This window comes from Neolamprologus brichardi, chromosome 5 (genome assembly GCF_056152115.1).
Source record: "Neolamprologus brichardi isolate AB-2024 chromosome 5, ASM5615211v1, whole genome shotgun sequence".
NCBI classification, from domain to species: domain Eukaryota; kingdom Metazoa; phylum Chordata; class Actinopteri; order Cichliformes; family Cichlidae; genus Neolamprologus; species Neolamprologus brichardi.
In genome coordinates, this window is record NC_142108.1 from 17,533,537 (window position 1) to 17,556,052 (window position 22,516).

At 38.2% G+C, this 22,516-nt stretch overlaps 2 protein-coding genes across 2 annotated transcripts in view; both read left to right on the forward strand.

Annotated features, from left to right (window-relative positions):
* The window catches only part of iars1 (isoleucyl-tRNA synthetase 1), a 56,655-nt gene that overhangs the window by 17,597 nt on the left and 16,542 nt on the right, over window positions 1-22,516 (forward strand). Inside the window, exons 12-22 of the mRNA XM_006783280.3 lie at window positions 5,605-5,696; window positions 6,456-6,554; window positions 12,554-12,680; window positions 14,650-14,723; window positions 16,522-16,716; window positions 17,001-17,087; window positions 18,010-18,093; window positions 19,776-19,920; window positions 21,146-21,266; window positions 21,501-21,592; window positions 22,005-22,082. Of these exons, the coding sequence (XP_006783343.2) occupies window positions 5,605-5,696; window positions 6,456-6,554; window positions 12,554-12,680; window positions 14,650-14,723; window positions 16,522-16,716; window positions 17,001-17,087; window positions 18,010-18,093; window positions 19,776-19,920; window positions 21,146-21,266; window positions 21,501-21,592; window positions 22,005-22,082 (1,194 nt within the window). The remainder of the gene's footprint in view (window positions 1-5,604; window positions 5,697-6,455; window positions 6,555-12,553; window positions 12,681-14,649; window positions 14,724-16,521; window positions 16,717-17,000; window positions 17,088-18,009; window positions 18,094-19,775; window positions 19,921-21,145; window positions 21,267-21,500; window positions 21,593-22,004; window positions 22,083-22,516) is intronic.
* Window positions 605-2,627, forward strand: vimr1 (vimentin-related 1). The gene has a single exon (XM_006783413.3). The coding sequence runs from the start codon at window positions 674-676 to the stop codon at window positions 1,805-1,807; it is 1,134 nt and encodes a 377-aa protein (XP_006783476.1). The 5' UTR covers window positions 605-673; the 3' UTR covers window positions 1,808-2,627.

Sequence of the window (22,516 nt, forward strand, 5' to 3'; positions counted from 1 at the left end):
CAACTGTTCTCCATTTCCTCCATTTGTATCTTGGAAATGTGTCTTTTCTTGTGTGCCAATATATATATATATATATATATATATATGTATATATATGTGCGCCAAATTTCTGTTGTTAGTCCTCTTTAGAAATATGCTTTAGATATATTCTCTTTAGCTATACCTGCAATAAAATGTTTTACCTATAACTAATTCTTAACTCAAACTGTCTAAATGTCAAGTTCAGGGAATCTTTGTCAGAGCAGTCTTCTGGAAAAACTTGCTCCCAAAGCACATTGTCATTTACCAGCGCACTGGATAGCCTCTTCAAGTCTGTCACACCCAACTAGAGTCCTAAGAGAATAATGAGTTAAAAAGAGCATTCATATATGATCTCATCACTATTTCACATCCTGGTGCAAAGGCCAGGGAGTGACCTGCCTGGCCACTAACAATACAGCGTTAGGTAATAAAGAGTGTGCAGCCACAGTTCTCCGAAAGTCAGTCATAATCCACTTTTGAAATGTGTTAAAGCGTAGCGTGAGTTTCAAGGGTGTCTGAGACATTCTTTATTACTGCATAAAAACTCAGAGACAGTCTAGGGGACTGTCAGTCGCAATATTTGCTACACAAGAAGCCAAAAGAGCAGCCACTCTTCTGTAAATTGAAAAACAAAGCCGGTATCTTACACAACATGAGAGCTGCATCTTACAGTCAGAAGAGTCTGCAAGTTAGCAGTGCCAGCAGAGCGAGAGTTCAAAGTCCGTCACCTTCCCGGTGCCGTGGAGCTTCTTTTGACAGCCGGGGACGCTCGGGTTATCATGGAACTGCCATCGAGGTGGGCACAGAGATACATCAGCACCATGCCAATGAGAAAGAGGAAATGCAGGAACTCAATGTCAAGTTCGCAGGATACATTCAGAAAGTTCAGGCGCTTGAACAGAGAAATGCTTCTCTTCAAGCTGAGCTAACTGCCCTGCAGAGCCGCTATAAGGGAGGCCCCACGGGCATCGGAGAAGAATACGAGCTCAAATTTAAAGAGGTGCGAGAGCTAATTGAGGTCCTGACAAATGAGAAGGGAGCAGCTGATATTGAACGTGGCTACATCGAAGAAGAAGTAGAAGTTTGGAGACTTAAGCTGGAGGAGGAGCTGGCACTTAAAGAAGAAGCAGAAATGATTCTGAAGGAGTTTCGTCAAGATGTTGACAATGCCACGCTGCAGAAGGCTGAGCTGGAGAAGCGCATAGAACAACTGGTGGCCGAAATAGAGTTTCTCAAGAAGCTGCATGATGAAGAAGTGGCTGACCTCATGAAGCAGATTGAGGACTCAAAAATTAGTGCTGAGATGGATGGCGATCGCCCTGATCTGGCTGCTTATTTGCGTAACATGCGTGCAGAGATAGAAGCTGTTGCTGCTCGCAATGTCCAAGAAGCAGAGAAGTGGTACAAGACCAAGTTTGACAATCTCAAGGACCATGCTGGCAAACATGAAGAACACATGAAAACCATGAAAGAGGAGATCACCACCTTCCACAACCAGGTGACAGATCTTCAGAATCAGATTGATGGTCTGAGGGCTCGCAATGCCGCCCTGGAGCAGCAGCTGGAAGACATGGAGATCTCCCACATGGATAAGGTGGGGAACCTAGACAGCGTCATCGCTCAGTTGGAGTCTCAGCTCTGTGATACCAAACTGGAGATGACCAAGTATCTCCAAGACTACCAGGAACTGCTGCACATTAAACTCAAGCTGGATGCAGAGATTGCAACCTACAGGAAGCTGCTGGAGGGAGAAGAGGAGAGGCTGGGAATTCCCAAAGATGTCTAATTACATGGGAGAGGTTCAGCGGCGAGTTTAAAGAATGGTCACAAAGAGAATTCGCAGAGTATCATGGAGTTTCAAGATCAGTTCACTCTATTTCTTACCCTTCTTCTTTTTTGCGGTCTTTTAAAAAATGTGTTTTTCTGAGCACAGATGCCAACACTTCTCCTGACACTTTGCCTAGACATGACTCCACTAATCAGGTGTTATAAATTTTGGGTACATATTTTTTGATATGAACTCTGCCTGCATCATATAAGGAAGAGTTTTGATCTATTCTTGTAATCTTATATGTATGCTTGTGTAGTTTTGGATACTCTGTGGTGCAGACAAATTTCCCCTAAACAGTTTATTGAGATATAAGACCCAGCCCTTTCCTACCCCTTATTTGTCTGTGATCATATTGTCCTTATGTATTCTCAAAATGATCTTCATTCCTATTCATTGCCTTCCCATAACTCTTGAATGTTTGGGGTTTTTTTTTTTTTTTTGGAGTCCTCATTTCTCCTCGTTGCTTTCATTTGCTCATGCTTATGCAGTACCCCTGCTAAATTTATCTTCTGTCTTTTCTGACAAGTCAGCCCCACTGTTGTACCTTCTCTGTTATCACTTCCTTTTGCTACAGTTTGTCACTTTTTGCCATCACTGTCTCTCTTTATGAAAGTTTTGGACCCGTCTGTCTTCTAAATGAAACACTCAACTCAAGCAAAGCAATATATAATCGTAGTATTGTGACTGATCTTTACAGCAACTCCAGTTAATTCTGAATGTTTTGACAAAACTGTTGACCATTCACACTAATGTTGACCAATTTAATAAAGATTTAAGTGTGTGCATACAAAATATTAGTAATGAATGTTCTTTAACATGTTGTAATTTCCTAATTTGTCTTTTCCTACAAATAATAAATTGAGTTGACAAACAAATGCCCATTTAATACATAGCAAACCAAATCCCTCACGCAATTTTTCCCTGATAAAATAGCATTCATAAAAAAATGATAAATTGTTTTTCATAGCAATTCAAAAATATAAACACTACAAAGAGTGTTTCTGATTGTTTGCCACATTCAAGTTCTTATCAAAGTCCTAATAGGAAGACTGAGTCTTTTTTTAATGCATAATTTGCTTTTCTTCTTTTACTGGATAAGTTTCACATGATTTTTGTTATTCAGAGCACAAAATTCGGTCTGTCTGTTTGGAGGTGTCAGGGCAGGGTCGGGTTAGGATCGTTATTTTGCACTTAAGAAAACCTAGATTTTTACTATGATTTTTCTACAAATTCAAATGATGCAGAAATAGATTGGGCTCATGTGGTGTTTCTTTAGAAATAATGTTCTCACAGTCCTCCTTCATCATTTATAGCAACCTCTCTATAAAGGTGATAAAATGCAGCATCTGACCAAGTCAAGCCCACTGAATTTGGATTCTTCATTATCCTGTAAATAAACTGTAAATACTGTGGGTGTCACAATGGGACTAACTTTTATGCAAATCTAAACTTTTACCCTATATTATTTTCATCTGTGCAAACTGGGTTTGGTTGTGTAGCTGGGGTAAGTACCGTAAGATGCACAAACAGAAAATAAATGAGTGTTTTGGAACCTTAAATCAGATGCAGATTAATTACAAAGAAATCACAAGCATGTGAGTAATTTTATAACATACTGCTTAAGTCTTATTTATGTTGAATTGGCCAGGTGGTGAAATTATTTCATTCTCTCAGTGCCAAATTTCCTGTGCATCTTTACATCACAGGTGTATCTTGATGCTTTAATGAGCATGGGTCAGGACACAACAAAATTTATCCCTGGGTGAAAGAGGGGTGGGAGGCTGGCATGGGAACTCTCTGCAAAGAGGTCACGGCCACCTGCCAAGCACTTGCTGAAAAGTCGTATCTATGAGCATCCTGTGAATTGCACTTGGCTAGAGGGACATAAAATATGGGATGATAAGACCCCATATTAGACTGTTTGCCATAAACACTGAGCTCCATTTTTCATAGTTGTATGGGTAGACTAACCTTGGTTGCAAAATTACCTTGGATTTTCTGCAAGAAAAGTCATACTCATATTGAAGTTTCCAGAGAATTCCTCTGATCAAGGTCTATTTCACCAAGTATTAAAGGTATGGTAGCCCTGAAGTGTACTGAAAATCTTCTAAGAAATAAAATGTAAAAACTGAAAGTTGCTCAGTAAACGTCCCATAATAACATGCTATTAGGATATGTGAAATATGTTAGGTAGAGACAGTTATTATTGATATAATACTATGGAGCATAATATAATGTAGTGCTGCAGATATCAGTTATTTCAGTAATAGAGTATTCAATCGATTATTCCTTCAATTTGTCGAGTAATTGGAGAAAAACTTATTTTTGTCTTATTAATGAGAAATAACAGTTGAATGAACTATTCACTGGTTTCCATTTTAAAAATACACCAGTGCCTGCCCGAATAAAGGCTCCGCCTCTTTGCTCTTCATCCTTTTTGTGTAGGCGGACTCTGGCTCCACATTAAACTGCTCACATGGTGACAACTGAGTGCTATGGAGGTGTGGATTAAACAGATCTTTCGAAGCAAAGAAATTTGCACCGATGACTTTCTATAATGAAATTATTCAAGTTACTCGATGAATTACTGCAGCCTTAATTGATAGAACTAAACTTTAAATTATTTCACTATTGTCCACTGTATGGTGACCTTGACAGTATAAAAAATGGATGCAACTGTCACCTGTCGGTTTGTGAAGTCCAGCTTCGAAGCTGCAGTCATCTTCTTGGTAGCATTGAGTAGATGTGAAGAGGAGGGAAGAGACTGTGAAACTGCATGCTCAGTGGATCTCCATTAGCCAGTGAGTGGCTCTCATTAGCCAATGAACGCGCAGCTTCATCATACAGATAATCCTCCAGTTTGCTGTCAGATATGACCAAGATTTACAAAATTGACTTAATTTTTTTATTCACTATAATCCAAAATGAGTGAGCCCTTAAGGTCAAGAGGAAAGTGTTTACAGAGGCCAGGATAGACAGCTGTTTTCTCATAGACTTCTATAGGATGAGAAGTTTTGCTGCAACCTCCATGTGGTGGTCATAGATTGATACAATGCATGTTTAAGGCTTTTCCATGGTGACATCATTTGTCTTGCCCGCAAGCTTCGTTTGTCTTTTATACTCTCTGTGGTCTGTAATAAGGACTTGATTTAATTCTGTCAATTTATACAGTGCATAAAATGACATTGTGCCACTTATTTTTTACTATTAAATGTTTAACAGTGCTGAGATATTGTATTTATGTAATATTTATTTATTGAGAAAAAAACAGTGCTGCAGGTTTTTTTAAAAAAAGACGATATGACACAAATAGTGTACTTAAAAACACAAAACGTTCACTGCAGTTTTCATTCAACTAGATACAATTATTGCATGATCTGAAGTGTGTTTATTGTTAGATGCTTATTCATTAATTGATGAATTCATTTTTGTGCATAGGTGCAAAGAGCAAACCTTACAGTGATTTTATAAAAGTTAACTTTGAAGTGAGCTGAAGAGCCCTGGCAGATCTCCATGGATTTTTAAATTTTTCACCTTGCAGCTATGATGAACAGATGTACTACTCCAGACTCTTTCAGTACGTTGTGACATGACAGTTGGCTGTAGTTTAAAGTGTAAATGCACACATCTGTCCATGCCTAGCCAGCTAAAATCTTTGACCCTAAATGACATTGACACGTGGCTCTTCAGCCCTATTCTGTGCTATAAAGCATTCTCTAAACAATGTCTCATGTTTGGTGGTTCTGTTACAGGACGCTGACAAAAATATCATCAAGTGGCTGAAGGAGAATAGTCGCCTCGTCAATGCCAGCTCCTGCAAGCATAATTACCCCTTCTGCTGGAGGTGAGACATGTACAGAATTCAAACTGAAAAGCTAATGTTACCTCCAGCATCCTTTTCTGTGTCACTCAAATTAACAGCTTAAATTTTTGCCTTTCACCACGGGGCTTTTAAAGCACCAGTTGAAGAAAAACTCAAACTTTTGGACACAGGAGATTTTTGTCACAAATGTTAAGCCTGACTCAATGAAATATTTTCTCTTTGAGTGCCATTGGCCTTATTTTGTTGTAGAATGTGTGAAGTTCAATGTTTAGCATGCAGGATAAGATTAATAAGATTGATAAATTGTTTTTACATTTTATGGCTTGACAGTAAATATAAATGAAATCAATATATTGTCTGTATTGTACAGGATCTTTTTGTTTGATTTAAGACCAACAGCTTTATGTCTCAACTTCAAAATAGAAATACACTTTCAAGTATAAGTAAAGTTTTCGTTTTAACCTTTGTGCAGTGTTTTGGTCTTTCATTTTCAGTATTTACCAAAAGGAAAATGATGCGATTTATTTAATTTATACAGCGCCAAATCACAACAACAGTCGCCTCAAGGCGCTTTATATTGTAAGGTAGACTCTACAATAATGCATACATACATATGTTATTTGTTACTTTGTTCTTTTTTTCGTCCAAACACTGTCGCTGTCAAGCGCTCGCACAAGTACAAAAAATGAACACCACACAGGGTTAAAGTTTATGTGGTATGCCTCTTTGGTCCTTTTTTTTTTTCTTTCTTTTTTTTTAAATCTGCTGTTGTTTTTTCAGATCGGACACACCACTCATCTACAAAGCCGTCCCCAGCTGGTTTGTCCGAGTGGAGCACATGGTGGAGAATCTACTGGACAACAATGGAAAATGCTATTGGTAACTTTTTTTCTGAAAAAATGATAACTGGCTTGGAGGCAGTGAAGTGGCAGCTGTGAGCATCTTGCCAAACAAGTGTTCTTAAAAACCATGCCAGACAGCAGATAGAGTCCCAAAACAATTACAGCCCTCCTCTGCACTACTAAATCAAGTTATTGGACTGTCTCTGCAGAGCAGCTATCACTGGGTATAGTAGTTTTGAATGGCAAAGAATTAGATTTTAAATAGAAGTTGTTTTGATTGTGGTTTTTTTCTATATCTGACATGGTGTTAAACTCTTTCTCAAGGAATTTTAACATGAGTCAACGGGGACTGGTGGTTTCTAAAACATTAGCATGATGCTAATTGCAGTGGCAGAACATGGAGAAAACGTAGGCATCAGCATGATGGCTTTGCTAAGTGGTATTACCCCTGGTGCTCCCAATGCTCTTTTCTGAGCCACAGTAGCTGCCTCCAGTAATGGGACTGTCAAACCGAGATGAATGACTAGCCGCTAGGAAGGTGAAGACGCCCAGACACACACATACAGAGAAGCTGAGACAAACGCACACACTACTTTAAAGGCTACGGTCCTTATCTAAGAGGTACTAGTGTTGCAGGGTTTTTAGGAACATCTAGCTAAAGGTTATGTACAGTAGAATAATCCTTGCTTTGGCTACTCTAACGATTTACGAGTTATGGCCAAGATTATAATAGAAACACCTGTGATTATAGTGTAAAACTATTCGCCACACTACAAACTGCAGCCTCCAACTTTATCATATGTCTTGATCAACACATGTTTAAACCGTTTCAAATATGTACTGAACATGTTTAAAATGAGAACCCCAACAAAACTAGCATTTATTATAGATGAGCACAACTGAGATAATCATGAGTGCTGAAGCTAGTGATTTAAAACAAAAAAATTGTTTATTATTTGCATGTTGTTATTTTACTCAGTTATGTCCTCAGAAAATAGTGAGGAATTTGTAACCCAAGCCTCCATTTTTTATTTATTTATTTGTTTTTTTTGTTGGGGTTTTTTTGCAAACATTGTCCCAAAAATTTAACTTAAACAAGCTCCTTATCAAAATTTTCTGTCAAATTGTTTTAGCTCTGGAGTAAAAAGATAAAGTTAAAAGGTGTTTGAACGACATGCAACATTGACACTAACTTTAACTTGGCTGTGTTAGTGTGGCTGCATTCTTATGCAGATTTCTTATTAGGTTGATATTTTAAACGTATTTTTATGTATAAATACATATTAAAAATATAAATAACCTTCTTATTTTTTTATTATTAGACTCCATTTTCAAACTCAAGTTCTTGTCCCATAAAGGCTGTCTGCCTGTCAGTCAGGGTTGCAGCTCATCAGCTTCCTAATGAAAGTAAAGTCCTTGTAGAGTTCAATACATCTATATAAAGTTCATATTAGCTGATGAGAGGCTTAAAAAAACTTGAGAAAGCAAAGTTCTAAAGTGCTAGTTAATGTATTCTCCAAGTGATTTGTTCATTTTATCTCAAATGGTGCAGGGCAGACAAAGGCTAAGTGTTTTTTCAGAGAGCTCGGTTTGAATTCTCCAGATGCCCGTCTGTCAGAATAAATGAACGACTAAATTTTTGAATGCTCAAAGGGTGGCTGATTTCTTTTGAGGTTCAAGGTGCAGACAGCTCAGCCACTGACATGTGAATTTAGCACATTATTTCGTAATAGGTAATCAGCTTAGCCTAAAAAGACTTGGGTTAAATACATTAAGAATCAAGTATTATATTTCTAGTTCATTATTTTTTTTTCTTTCTTGTCTGTGTTTTTTTGTCTTTCATTTTTTCAGGTATTCATTGAGTTCATTCATTCATGTGCTCACTGACACACTTAATTCTTAGTATTTGTCTTTATTGTGACAAACGTATAAAAACCTCCTAATTCTAAAAAATGTAGCTAACTTTAGCTACACTACTTATTTAAAAACAACATTACTTTAACTTTTAAACTTGAGCAGCTTTTGAGTGGTTTTCCTGCTTAACCTTAAAATTTGGACATTCTTGATAGACATACTTGTTTATAATAAGAACTGACCTTTTTGGGAACATGGGCTAAAGACTTTGCTTTGCAAACACTGAATAATAAGTCTGAATTAGTATAGAAATTATATATTTATTATAGCGTTCTGTAATACCTATACAGTGGGGAAATCTTGAACTATACATAAGGTACAACCTTATATAGTTGTGTGAAATATACCTTGTGTAAATAATCAGGAGTTTGAGTATTTTGTTACTAGAAGTTGGTGCCATTTACTAGTGTAAAATTGATTGCAAAGAAGTCTAGTGTGCTACACTAAAATCCTTGCGATTGCTTTGCTTAATTGCTGGTTGCCACAGTTGCCCATAGTTTGCATGGAACACGACAACTTTACTGATTTCAAAGTAGCTGCAAATGTATTTGCTGCTGGTCCCCTGAACAACTTTTATTTAGGCCAACGTGCTCTGGTTTGTATCACACTTTTGTCAAATTTCAAAACAGCTCAAAGACTAAAGTCTGGAGAGTGTGGGGGGGCTACCAACCTGTCTCTAGGCCTGTGTGACTGCGGCCTTCCAGTTTAATATTCCTGTTTGTTGATCCATGCATTTTCTTAGCTAGTTATCTAATGAGGATCAGAGGTCCAATAAAGCGTATCCTAGCTAAAGCTGAGTGATAGCCAGGGAACACCCTGAATAGCTCACTCGATCATTTTAATAGACCTTTGCACTATTTTGCATTTTTGTAAACGAGTCAAACCACCAGTTATCAGTATGCTTTTACATAGCTTTGAACTGATTAGTTGAGCCTTGTCCATCTGTCTTATTTACCCCCCCCCCCCTTTTTTTTTTCCCCCCCTTAATAAGTCTTCTGTGTGTCTCGAGCACAAGATAGGACACTTTAAATTCTACATTTAGCATGAATAGGGGGTGGAGGGCGGTGGTGGGCAGCAGCAGCAAAAGGAAAAAAAATCATTAAATTGATATATTAGGAGCCTAAATAGAAATGCCTCCTACAAATGGGAATTGATGAACTCTTTGCTTAGCGTGTGGATCCTGAGGCCAATATATTCCCCCCCCCCCATAGCCCCTTGCACTGTTCTCCTAAGCAACACAGACTGCTGTGGCAAGAAACGGGGACAGAAAAAAATTAGTGAAAGAGGGAGCGATTTGGAGATAGTGGCAAAATGAAAGAGCAGAAAAGGGGGTAGAAAAGAGAAAGATGCCTCGGAGGGAATGTTAACCTTTGCAGTTGAGCTTCATAAAGGGGCAGTTTTAAATTTATATCCTGGGCTGAAAATAAGGAGTAGTAAAGATGCCAGCAAGGAATAATATTTTCTTGTGAGAGACTGTGTTGCACAGTAATATATAGGGTATGGGTAAGTTTGTGTCTTGAAGAGTAATGTATACAGTTTCCATATAATAGACCTTAGAGGATATTCACAAGTCTAAAATTTAATTTACACATCTCTTAAAATTTCCTTCCCTGCTGGAGGCCATACAGTTAGTTACAAAACAGATTTGTCTTTGACTGCAGTGTGTCAGGAGGCTCTGCATACATATGATCATCGCTTTGACAGGCTACACCATCAAAGTGGTAGAAACACTTTTATCAGTTTTGCTGGTTCTAGTTGCTGGGAAGCTCATCAACTCAGAGCTCAGTAACTGTTGAATTTTTATCAAAATGTAGGATGACTTAATAATTTTAGGTTAAAATGTCCTTCACAGCTTTTGTGTTCACTTCATATTAATATACATTAGATTATCAAAAGTATTCACTCAGCCATCCAAATTGTTGAATTCAGGTGTTCCAATCATTTCTGTGGGTGCAGGTGTTAAAATCAAGAACCTATGCATGCAGTATGCTTCGTCGCTCTTAAGGCGGTGAATTACAGCATGCTGCCATAATAGGATCCCACCTGTGCAACGAGTCCAGTTGTGAAATTTCCACGCTTCAAAATATTCCATGGTCAACAACAATAACTCAGCCATGGAGTGCTAGGCCACGTAAAATCACAGAAATGGGTCAGTGGATGCTGAGGTGCATAATGCCCAACCTTCTGCAGAGTCAATCACTATAGACCTTCAAACTCCATGTGGCCTTCAGATCAGCACAAAAACAGTGCACAGAGAGCTTCATGGAATGGCTTTCCATGGCTGAGTAGCAGTATCCAAGCCTTACATCATCAAGTGCAGTGCAAACTCTCAGATGCCGTGGTGTAAAGCATGCCGCGTGTTGGAGTGATAACTTTTAATGCTTCAGCATGCTGAGAATTTTTGGACAATTTCATGCTCCTATGTTTGTGGGAACAGTGTGAGGATGGACCCTTCCTGTTCCAACATGATTGAGCACCAGTTCACAAAGCAAGGTCCATAAAGACATGGATGAATGAATTTGGTGCCCTGCACAGAGTCCTCAACCTCAACATGATAGAGCACCTTTGGGATGAATTAGAGCACAGACTGCAAGCCAGGCCTTCTTGTCTAACATCAAGGTCTGACCTCATAAATGTGATTCTGGAAGAATTATTAAAAATTCCCATTAACACAATGCTAAGCCTTGTGGAAAGCCTTCCCATAAAAGCTGAAGGTGTTAAAGCTACAAAGGGTGGGCCAACATCATACAAAACCCTATGGAATAAGAAAGGGGCATCACTCAAGATCATATGAGTGTGGAGGCAAATACTTTGAAAATATAGTGTACTTTATAATCTCATTAAGAGTTATCATTGTACGCTTTGGAGAACGACTGGGCGACAAAGAAATATGGTTACTTCTGGTTTACATAAATGGTAAAATATTAAATTGTTCTAGATGTCATTTTAAAAGTATCAAGGTGACCCTTATAATCCTATGGGCAATAATTAATTTTTACAAGCAGTGTTTGAGTTTGATATTTTCGGCTAGAGGAAGTCTGAAGTGGCAGAAAAGTATGTTAGGTTGCTGAAGGACATGAGGACAGCGAGGCAGTGGTCAGATGTCAGATATGCAGGAGGAGTGACAGATGGGTTCAAGGTAGGGATGGGATTGCATAAGGGACTGAGTCCAGTCTTGTTTGCAGTGGTGATGGACAGGTTGACAGATGAGGTCAGGCAGAAGTCTCAGTAGGTTATGTTTGCAGATGTATGTTTGTGATCTGTAGTGAGAGTATGGAGCAAGTGGAAGAGAGCCAGAAGAGGTGGAGGTATACTCCAGAGAGAAGAGGGGTGAATGGTAGAAGCAAGACAGAATATGTAAATGCGAGGGAGACAAATTGATAGGTGATGATACCAAGAGCAGAGGTAGTGAAGGTGGAGTTTAAATACGTAGGGTCAACCATTCAAAGCAACGGACAAGGTACAAGAGAGGTGAAAAAGAGAGCACAAGCAGGGTGGAGAGGGTAACGAGTGTCGGGGTCGACAGAATGATAACAGCAAGAGTGAAGAATTGCTTCCCAAAATTTAATCAAAAGAACTAATTTAGGCGTTTATTTCACTGCATTTTTCCCTTTTTGTAATATGCTAATTAGTGTGTTTAATGAGGCATTGCCTCATTTGCGCATTTTAATATAATTTTCAGAAAACTTGTTATACAAAGACAACATGTATAATGTCTTAAGTTTCTTGTGATGTCTGTTTAAAATGTAAAAATGTTATAGTATAAATGTCACAATACATTTTTTTTTTATAAAAATTAGTTGTTTTGTTTGTTTTTTAATACTCTGAGCCTACTCAAGTAGCAGTTACAGCCACCAGACATTCCCTTTTTATACTCTGACATTTTTTTTTACAGAGTCTACAGAGGGAGTTGTGTATCTATCATTCAGAGCCATAAATGTATATTTCTTTTTCATCCTTAAAGTATTCAAAATATTATGTTTATTCATTATTTGGATGTTTTGTCATCTCGAGCAAAAATACCCCGTTGTTGGCCATGGAGGCCTGACTGTCCTTGTTTTTTTTGTTTTTTTTTATGTATTTCTCTTTAATTATAAAACGTATATTAATGTGTCTCTGCAGGGTTCCAGAGTTTGTGCGTGAGAAGCGTTTCGGCAACTGGCTGAGAGATGCACGCGACTGGGCAATTTCAAGGAACCGTTACTGGGGCACACCAATCCCCATCTGGGTCAGCGATGACTTTGAGGAGGTCAGGAAAACACATACATCCACTTCTTACTCTTTAGTAGAGTACTTAATGCTGATGATAAGTCTTTATACTTTATCACACATTTTGTGTCCTTACCAAATACCAAAATAGTTCTTCTTTTCTAAAGAGGTAGCGCTCAGAGTTCAATCTGGGCTAAGCAACAGAGGCAATAATTGAAAAGTTAAACTGTCACTTTATTTATTATAGAAGACTGGGGCTGCAATATTACAGAAATCAGTTCTTCTCAGAAATTGCTTCTGTGAAAATGTTTCTCTAATAATTTAGCATATTAAAATCTTTGTTGTGTATGTGGAGGCTTGTGTAGCAGAGACTTTTTGGCATGGCAGAGCGAGGTGACCATGGTGTCAAGCCAGAGAGTGTAGCGTGACTCCGTGTTGCAGTTAGCTACCCTTAAGCAATTTATAGAGCGCCTCCAGAAACTCAACACATGAATGATTCATTAATGTAAACAGCAAATAATCATGAACTAAAATGTCTTTGGTTTCTTTTCATGCCAGTTGAGGTAACGTCAAAGCTCTTTCAAGACAAATGGCTTCTGTTTTTGGGAGAGAGGGTAAATAAGCTACTGAAAAACACAGCAAGAAAGAGGGGTCAGAATAGAAATGAAAAATGAGAGGTGAAAGAAGGGGAGGATAATAAATGAATGAGTTAAAAGAAGCAGACAGTGAAGAAGCGAGCCAGACTGTAAGTGTCCATTTTGTTATGGACGCTCCTTGCCAAACCCAGCTGACTATGTGAAGTAGACTGAACCAAATAGAGATGTCAGAATTGGGTTGTTTGAGCATTTGAAAAATGAAGTGTTAGTCCCCCGGCTCAAAGAGGGACAGCCAGCGACCTGCTTGCTGGAAATAGCTCTGACTGTTTCCAGAACACTCGCACTCCCTGGTGCCTCCCTCACTCACCCACTGCAACAAATGACACACCCAAATCTGAAGCCGTGAGCGAGCGTTATATGTTTCAGTACAACTTCAGTCTCATCATCACTGTTTTCTTTTGTTCTGTCGCTCTGTGTTCTTGGCTTTTTGGGTATGTTTTTTTTTTATCATTCTGTCTTCTGCATTTGACGGTGGTGTATCTGGGCCATGTTACCTGGTGCTCCAGTAAAACTAGAGCGGAGCCTACAGGTTAGCTCTCTGGGGAGACCAGATAACACACTTTACCATACTTTCGAAGGTAAAGTTACTCGGGAGCTGTGTAGGCCTAGTTTTAAGTTCCGTGCAACAGTACAAACATCTAAAATTTGCTATCAGAGAAGATTGAGAGCAGGCACTTGTTACATTTTTAAAAACCAAAGCTCTCAAATTGTTACTTAAAGTTGTTTAACTGTGTCAGCTGTGATTTAAACAAAATGCACTGTATTGTATACTGCAATCAACACAAATATGTATTTCTCTAATATAATGTGAAGCTTGCTAATAGCTGTACTTAATACAACTGCAGTGTTTTTTTTCTTTAATTAAAATTTGTAAGAAAACAAATAAAGGAGTATGCCAAATAATAATAGTCGATTTGAACAGAAGGAGCACGGTAAATAAAAAGTGATTAGGTTGTTTGCTCTGTATTATCATCAAGAAAATTGCATCTATCCACTTAATCTAATGCTTACATCTGCTGCTTTATATAAATTCACTTTTTTGTTATTTCAGTGGGCTGGTGTATAGGGCCTAAAGTGTGGTTTCAGACAGTGTGAAATATTTTAATTTATTTAGATTAATTCTTTGTCAGACCAAAAAAACAAAAGTAATAATTTTTCATGCTAGAAAAAAAGAAAGTTGGTACATTCTCAAAACAGAGAAGCATCAAATTATATTTAGTTGGTAAGTGAGATGTTCTCCTGTTGATCAGTTGGTTATATAATTGATTAACTTTCTAATATTTATAAAAATTTAATGAATGTGGGGTTTTTTGCTTACTGAAGATATGCTCTGTGTGTGTGGATACTCATTAGGTGGTTTGCATTGGATCCATGGCTGAACTAGAAGAGCTGACTGGAATCAAAGTGACTGATTTGCATCGGGAAAAGTAAGTCACAAATTAGCAGCTATCCAGTTGAACACATACTCAGTGTTACTACTGTAATAGTGAGTCACACCCTTAGACTGTACAGGAATCGACGCACGGTGATACCTTTTTGTGAGGTCGTGTGTGTCATTGTGCAAGTTTATTTTTCAATTCTGCATCAGATTCCTCGAATGTGACCTGTCTTCCTGAACCAGACGGGTGTTGTTGTGCATAGATCACCTTTCTTTTCCACCCTTCATCTACTAATTACCTTTAATCGCTTCCACAGGGCTGGCCATCTTTAATTGATGAGTGAGAAAGGGCTTGCTTTCACCAAGCTTCCATGTTTGTTTTTCTATGCAGGGCATGACGTTTGTAACAGTAATCTGAATGATTTTAGCAGCTTTCAAGATTAGAGTCAATTGGATGTTGTCTTTCAATGTCTGAAAAGTCTGTAATGTTTCTAAAAACTTAAAATCTAGAAGAACCTTAGGCGCACACCTTTAAATAACCTGACTTTTAATACACTTCATCTTTCAAGACCCAAAAACCTGGATCCATGGCACAACTCAGTGTGGGTGCATCATTAAAAACTAGCCCTAGAGGCATACTAAAACAGCTTCAGTGCACCCTGGCATTGATTCTCCAAATCTCTTGAACACTAATCAATGAATTAACACAGTTTCTCAAAAAGATGTTTTTACTCATCTGGTATTTTGATGGTGGTTGCTGAATTTGTTAGCTTAACATGTTGGTCCAAAATTTCCCATTAGTGTGCACCTGGTTGAGATCCAGTCACTTCAAAGGCCATAGCATATAATTGGCATGTTATTTTTATATTCATCTAACCTTTTTGGAATGAGTGGAGCCAGATGATGCCAAAATGTCCCGTCAGTTTCACCCCGGCCCTTCATGATAGAAATCAAGGTTAATATTTTGCCTCAGATTCATCTACCCAACTGTAGATGATGACTTACACCATGGATGTGACATAGTTCATCAACAGTTAATTCTGATCTAACCAGTCCTTAACATGTACCTTTTAAATAAATCATTTTCTTTATTTAAAAAAACAAACAAACCAAAAACTATGAAAAGATGCTCATGTGGCCTGACCAAATACTGAAGATTATACTTTTGCCTGCATTGCCTAACAACCTACAAAAATAAGAGCGAGTGTACTGCTCAGAATATGTTAACTTCACTTATTTTTCACATCCTTCCTTCAGTAAATTGAAAAAGAGGCTTCTTAAGAATAGAAAAGCACTTTTATGTAACTGCTTAATCGATTTTTCTTTGGACATCCTGGGTTAATGTTTTTGGTTCTTGCTCTTATAAATAAATGTTTAATGGGTTTTGGGGCCTTTCTTGCTATCTGACACTTGATAATTAAGAGAATATTCAGGTGCATCTGTTTGTCTCAGGTTAGCTTAATTTATCAAAAAATAACCAATTTTATTTATTGGCTGAATCTGACCAGATCAGTAAACCAGTAAAAAAAAAAAAAAAGAAAAAAAAGAAAAGAAAACTCTATACCCTTTTTTACCCAAAGCTGTAATAAAAAGCTTAATCCAGTAAGAGCCAGCTTTATATTACCATTGTTCTCCTCTTAAACCTCATTCTCAACAGTGAAAGCCTATAAAATCCTTGTTCTGGTCTGCAGCCCAAATGCCTCAAAACCTTATTCCATGTAATGCACATCTGTTTAAGAAGTGCCTTGTGATGCTAACCAAACTCAAAATGAAACAGAAGTTCAGCTGTAATTGCTTCTTCTTATTTTCTGCTGGTTAATTTTTTTCTTTCTGCTTTATCTGCACAGCATCGATGATCTGACAATCCCCTCACGGCGTGGTAAGGGCGTGCTGCGGAGGATCACAGAGGTGTTTGACTGCTGGTTCGAGAGTGGGAGTATGCCTTACGCTCAGGTTCACTACCCCTTCGAAAACAGGAAGGAGTTTGAGGACAGTTTCCCAGCAGACTTCATTGCTGAAGGCATTGACCAGACCAGAGGATGGTAAACTGAAGATGAATGAGTGAACTGATGAGTGACACATAAGAAGTCACCACATAGAGAGCTCCCTGAGTAATTTAATTTAGGGAAATCATGAGAAAAGATCATTGGCAGATGGAAATACAGTTCGGATGAGTGTGTTGCTGAAATATGACATACATTTATTTTTAACTGTATGAAATTATATTATTAAGAGTGTAATTTTAAAATCTCTGTCCAACCTAAGAGGACAAATTAATTTTGTGTTATTGTTGCCCTGACCTACTTGTCTGTGTACCCCACTGTAGGTTCTACACACTGTTGGTGCTCTCCACAGCCCTGTTTGGGAAACCACCCTTCAAAAATGTCATTGTTAATGGACTGGTGCTTGCCAGGTAAGTCCGTCTGCTTAACAAAACATCAGTTTACTTACTCAAAAGGTGGCCCGTTTTTATTTTCTTCATTATCTGCCCTAAATATGCTGTTACTAATCAATGAAAGTAAACCTAGTGCATCTCCTTTAAATGAGCTCGTAAAATGTATTTTAATTAAAGAATAACACTTTTTTTGCATTAGTATTTGGGTCTCCTGATATTTGATAACTTTGAAATACCATTTGCAGCTTATTCATTTCTTCTTAAAATGTTAATTTTCACAAACTCATCACTAATGTGTAGTTTTCGGGACTTAATGTCAAACTCGTTTGCGCACTTGGGGCGATTTTCAGCTGAAGAATTGTGCACTGAGGAGCATTCATGGCTCCAGGATGGCAAAACTGGGACTGACTCAAATAAACCTCACTATTCATTTTCCCAGTAATCAACGGATATTTCATGTACACAGAGGAGAACTGAGGTCTTTGGAACAGAATAAAATTCAGTAGCAGGCTCATATTTCTTTTCATTCTTTTAAGAGGATTTGCTGACAAAGCAAATATTCCGGGCTATTTTTCCTGCACGTTTTCTGTGCAGAAATTTTCTTTTTCCCAACACATATTGTGTTTTGTGCTCTCCCCCCACTAAATCCACTATTTACTTCACCTCATTACCACCATTTTTATTTTAGTTTTCTTCCCCCTATTTATCCCATCTTTGTTTTTCTTTTCCCCCTTTACTCTTAATCAGCGTGATGTGTGTATGCAGCATTTAGGCTTCAGAGCCGCTGCTTCTCTGCAGCCTTGGGGTCTAAGTGCAGCTCTATGTTCGCCGGCCTACTGACCTGGAAGGACTTGACTAATTTGAATATGAAGTGCATGGTTTCCAACATGCACTTTAATGCATGCGTGCATTAATAACTTTGCTTGTCTCAATCCCACAGCGATGGACAGAAGATGAGCAAGCGCAAGAAGAACTACCCAGATCCTGGACTGATAGTGCAGAGCTATGGAGCTGATGCCCTCAGGTCAGCTCTGTGAGCGAGTGTGTGTTTGTGAAGCGTGAGTGCTTGTGTGCGCCGGTGGCAGGGTGTGAGCTAGCTTCACTTGTGTTTTCGTTTTAAAAAGTTTGAATTGCTGTCTATGCTTAAATGCAAATGGGCCCACTCCTACATACATTACACACACACTCATGCACATTACATGCATACAAATGCCCCTCTTTATACATTCTTTCTCCTTTGCCCCGAGCAGGAAGAGCACTATGGCCATATGGCCTAATGAATAAACCACTATGCAGCTGCACCATATGCTCACATATACACTGATGGGGAGAGAGCTGCTAAAATGGAGAGGAAAAGGCAACAATCTGATTCTATTTGAGACCTTCATTTTTCACTTTTCTGGCTTTAATCAGTGCTTACAGTATAACCATTATGGTGTAGTGAGCTTCAAAAGGCAGACTGATGTACAGACTATAAGGACTTTTTCTTAGTACTTTTGAGTAGTGACAACTCCATCTCCTACATATTTTAGCAGTCGGAGATTCTGCCTATTCTGTATTATTTTTCTTCCAAATTAATCTCAGTGTTGCTGCTATTAAAATTACTCATTGCTTGTTGCGTGAAGTTTCATCATCATTCAGCTTGCTTACAGAACCCAAAAAAAAAAATATGTCCATCAGTATGCTGATGCCTGCCAGAGAATATTACGCTAATATGGGTTATTTGTCAACTGTGGCTTTAATGGAGGCAAGAAATTAATTTGCACTGTGATGGTTGCTGCTGGTAAAAACTGGTTTTGGCACAAAATGTCCTTGAAGCATTTCAGGGTGGACATGTGTAACTTTATATTGAGAAAATGCACACTGTCACATAACTTTATTTTAGTACTTTTCAGAAAGTATCCGGTAATGTTTTCCTAGCATTTATAGAGAGTTTTGTTCATTTTTAACTGAGTTTTGGATAAAACTCAGACTCTTTTGTCAGTGCAGCTGGGAGCTGATAGGGCTGCTTAGAGGCTTTTGCTCATACCTCCATACACTGATTGGCTGCTGGTGTGTGTTTAATGTGCTTAACAGAATTTTAAAAGAAAATCGCTTGTGTTAGGTTTTAAGAACACACTCGAATCCACAAATATTGATCTTCCAAAGTGGCGTAAGACAGAAATGAACATAAATCAAACTTATTAAACCATTGCTTTGGTTCAGCTTGTAGATAGCTCACTGGTTTCCATAAATCAGCTTTGGCATCTTTGCCAAGATGTACATGAACTAATACACTAAAATAAAAACGGTCACATCATGCATATATTGTTGATGTGAAAATTAATATCATGCATCATGTTCTATGTAAGTCATAAAGGCATGACCCTCAGCTGTGTAGTGTAATAACAACCATTAGAAAGACTGAATGTAAATCAAAGTCACTGTGTATTTAAAATGGAACTTTAATTTCAAAAGTGAAACTCTTTTCATACTTTGGTTGTAACGAGTGGCATTAATGAGGCACTTTCATCTAGAGAACTGTCACTGGATATTTGCCTTCTCTGTAAACCTTCGAGATGATTGTGAAGGAGTCAAGCCATCAGCAGGGGTTGGTTGGGGTTATCCTTATTCAGTACCTGTATACTCTCTGTTTTCTCTATTCTCAGTCGCTAATATTTGATCTGCACTCACCACCTCCTTCACTTCCACTGTCCCTCTCTGCAGACTGTACCTCATCAACTCTCCTGTAGTGAGAGCAGAGAACCTGCGTTTCAAAGAGGAGGGTGTGCGAGATGTGCTAAAGGATGTGTTCCTGCCGTGGTATAATGCCTATCGCTTCCTGGTGCAGAATGTTCAAAGGTTACAGAAGGTACATTTGCAATGAACAAAAGTCAGACTCATTATCTTTACAATTCCTGCAGTGTTCCTCTAGCTTTTCCTGCTTCTCAAATCACAGCACTTTCTCATAACACGTAAGTTTGCTACAAATATCCGCCAATTAATTATTATTTGGTTGTTGCTGGCACAAAAAAACCTTGTTGTTGTTAATCCAAAGTCTGCAGTAATAACTTGTATTATATATAGTGTTATATTATATTAGTGTTTAATGGATGGCTGGGTATTTCAGCCTAATTTGAAAAACTTGGAAGCTAGATTCTGCTGTGCATATTTATATATAAAAAACATTATTATTCATTTGTATTTGCTCAGTATCTTGACTTACCAAATAATGGGATACTTACTGAGAGTAGCTTTATGTGGCATAGTGCTCCTAAGAAAATAGTAATTATCTGCAACTGCCTTTAAGAAATAACTAAGTTTAAATATAAAAAAGACAGGAGAATTATGCGATTTGCCAGTTCTCCACTTGTTCGTGATGACTTTTAGATTTGCAGTCCTTAAGGCGAGTCATGGAATATAGTTTAAATCCAAGTTTAAAACCAGAACCCAATAATGCCAGAAAAAAAACATGAATGAAGGTGCAACTTCAAGCTAGACTGACATCAACAGTGGGTTCTGTAAATTTTTAAGTCAGGTGCTATTAAGCTATTGTTAATGGGATGAGTTGATTAAAAGTTCAGATTCAAAAATATGAAATAGTGCAGCACCTGTGTGTGCTCAAACTTGCCCATGAACGCAACATATTCGATTAAGAGCAATTGCATCCTCATCCCTGTTTGGAGATAGGTTGTCTCCCACCAAGATACTGGTGTGATGACCTTGAACTGCCCAGAGGTTGAAGGTGTGGCATGCTCTACCTCTGGGCTAAACTACTTGCAGTTTGTCTTTGACAGCAAAAAAACCCCAACAACAACAAGAAAAAAAAAAACCCACACAGTATAATCAGTGGGTAACCACAGGTTTTCCTTGGTCACAAGGAGACTCCCATCTTATTTTTATTCTGTGACTGAGCTGTAAGCGTGGCGGTCCAAACTACTGCTGCTTCTACTTTTCTTATTGATACACAAAGCATATTTTTGGCAAGTTTTCTAATTCTTCACCTCTTGCTCTTGTAAGAGGACCGAATAGCATTAATTTGCATCTGTGCTTGAGCAATGATTTTATATATATGGCTGTATGTATTTACATCTTAGGAGGAGAATATTCACTTCCTATACAATGAAAACACAGCAAAGAAGAGCGACAATATCATGGACAAATGGATTCAGTCATTCACGCAGTCCCTCATACAGTTCTTCAAAGCTGAGATGAAAGGTGAGACAGACGCTCTTAACACATGCAAATGTTTCAGTCATTTTACGTGACAATGACTCATAATTCTCCAGAGACTTATCCTATCCTAACCCTAACCTTAAACCAGCAGGGGTTGAGTCCCCACCACCATTAATAGATTTATATCTAACTCTTATATCCTTAAGTCTTGCGTGCAACTATTTATGATGTTTCTCTTTCCAGTGTAATTAGACTGACAGTTTTTTCTGGTCACAGCTTACCGCCTGTACACCGTTGTGCCTCGTTTGGTCAAGTTTGTTGACATGCTCACCAACTGGTACGTTAGGACCAATAGACGCCGCCTGAAGGTGAGATCACAGCTCTAAATCTGTTCTTGTTTTATGTAAAGAAGATGTGGGTGAAAGCAAATGATATATCACTCATACTAAACTCTAAATGATGACTCAAAATATTGCTGTATACAATAATAGATATACATATTATTACACTTTGCAGAATATTTTCTTTATTTGGTGCAGAATACAGTCTTGTAATTACTAAATGAATAGTATTAATTATTTATTTAAACTACTGTTAAAAGCATCTTTAACACATCCTTCACCTGTGAACATTTTATAGAAGTACGTTTTTAGCCATGCTTGTGAATAATTGGTTCATTTCAACTCAGGGCACATGCACTAATGTCAGCGAGGGCATTTTTTAAATCTTTTTACTGTTCCAAGGGGAAAGAACTTATTGATGTGCATGTGAACTTTATAGGGCGAGAGTGGCACTGAGGACTGCTTGTGGGCGCTGGAAACCCTCTTCAGTGTTCTGTTCTCCATGTGCAGGCTGATGGTGAGTCATCCGCTTTCTGTGTTTTAGTGTGTGTGAGACTGAGAGAGAGGGAGAGAGAAGAGATTGCATGAGGAAAATTTCTTGTGGTGAGGTTGTGCTTTTGTGTATGCAATAAATAAAAGCATAAAGCTGCTATTGTAAAGGTGTGTTTGTGTGCACACTTAACTATGAATAATTCATGAGTAGTAGGAGTTTTTATTTATAACACATTGATGTTTGCATGTGAGGCATGAGGCTCGCTAAGAATCGGTAATCCTAACACAGATCAATACAGATCAGCTGTGTGGTATACAACTTAATTAGCCATGGTTGGAATAGAAGAGAATCACATAAGAAGTAAACTCACAGTGGCACAATTCTGTTTGATCTTTAGCGACAGTTAAGGGGAAAAAAAACTACATAAAAATCGCGCTTCTGACTTTTAGACCTTCTTG

Bases quoted from the DNA above. Each gene is read 5' to 3' on its own strand.
- vimr1 (XM_006783413.3), top strand. From the start codon at position 674: ATGAGAGCTGCATCTTACAGTCAGAAGAGTCTGCAAGTTAGCAGTGCC.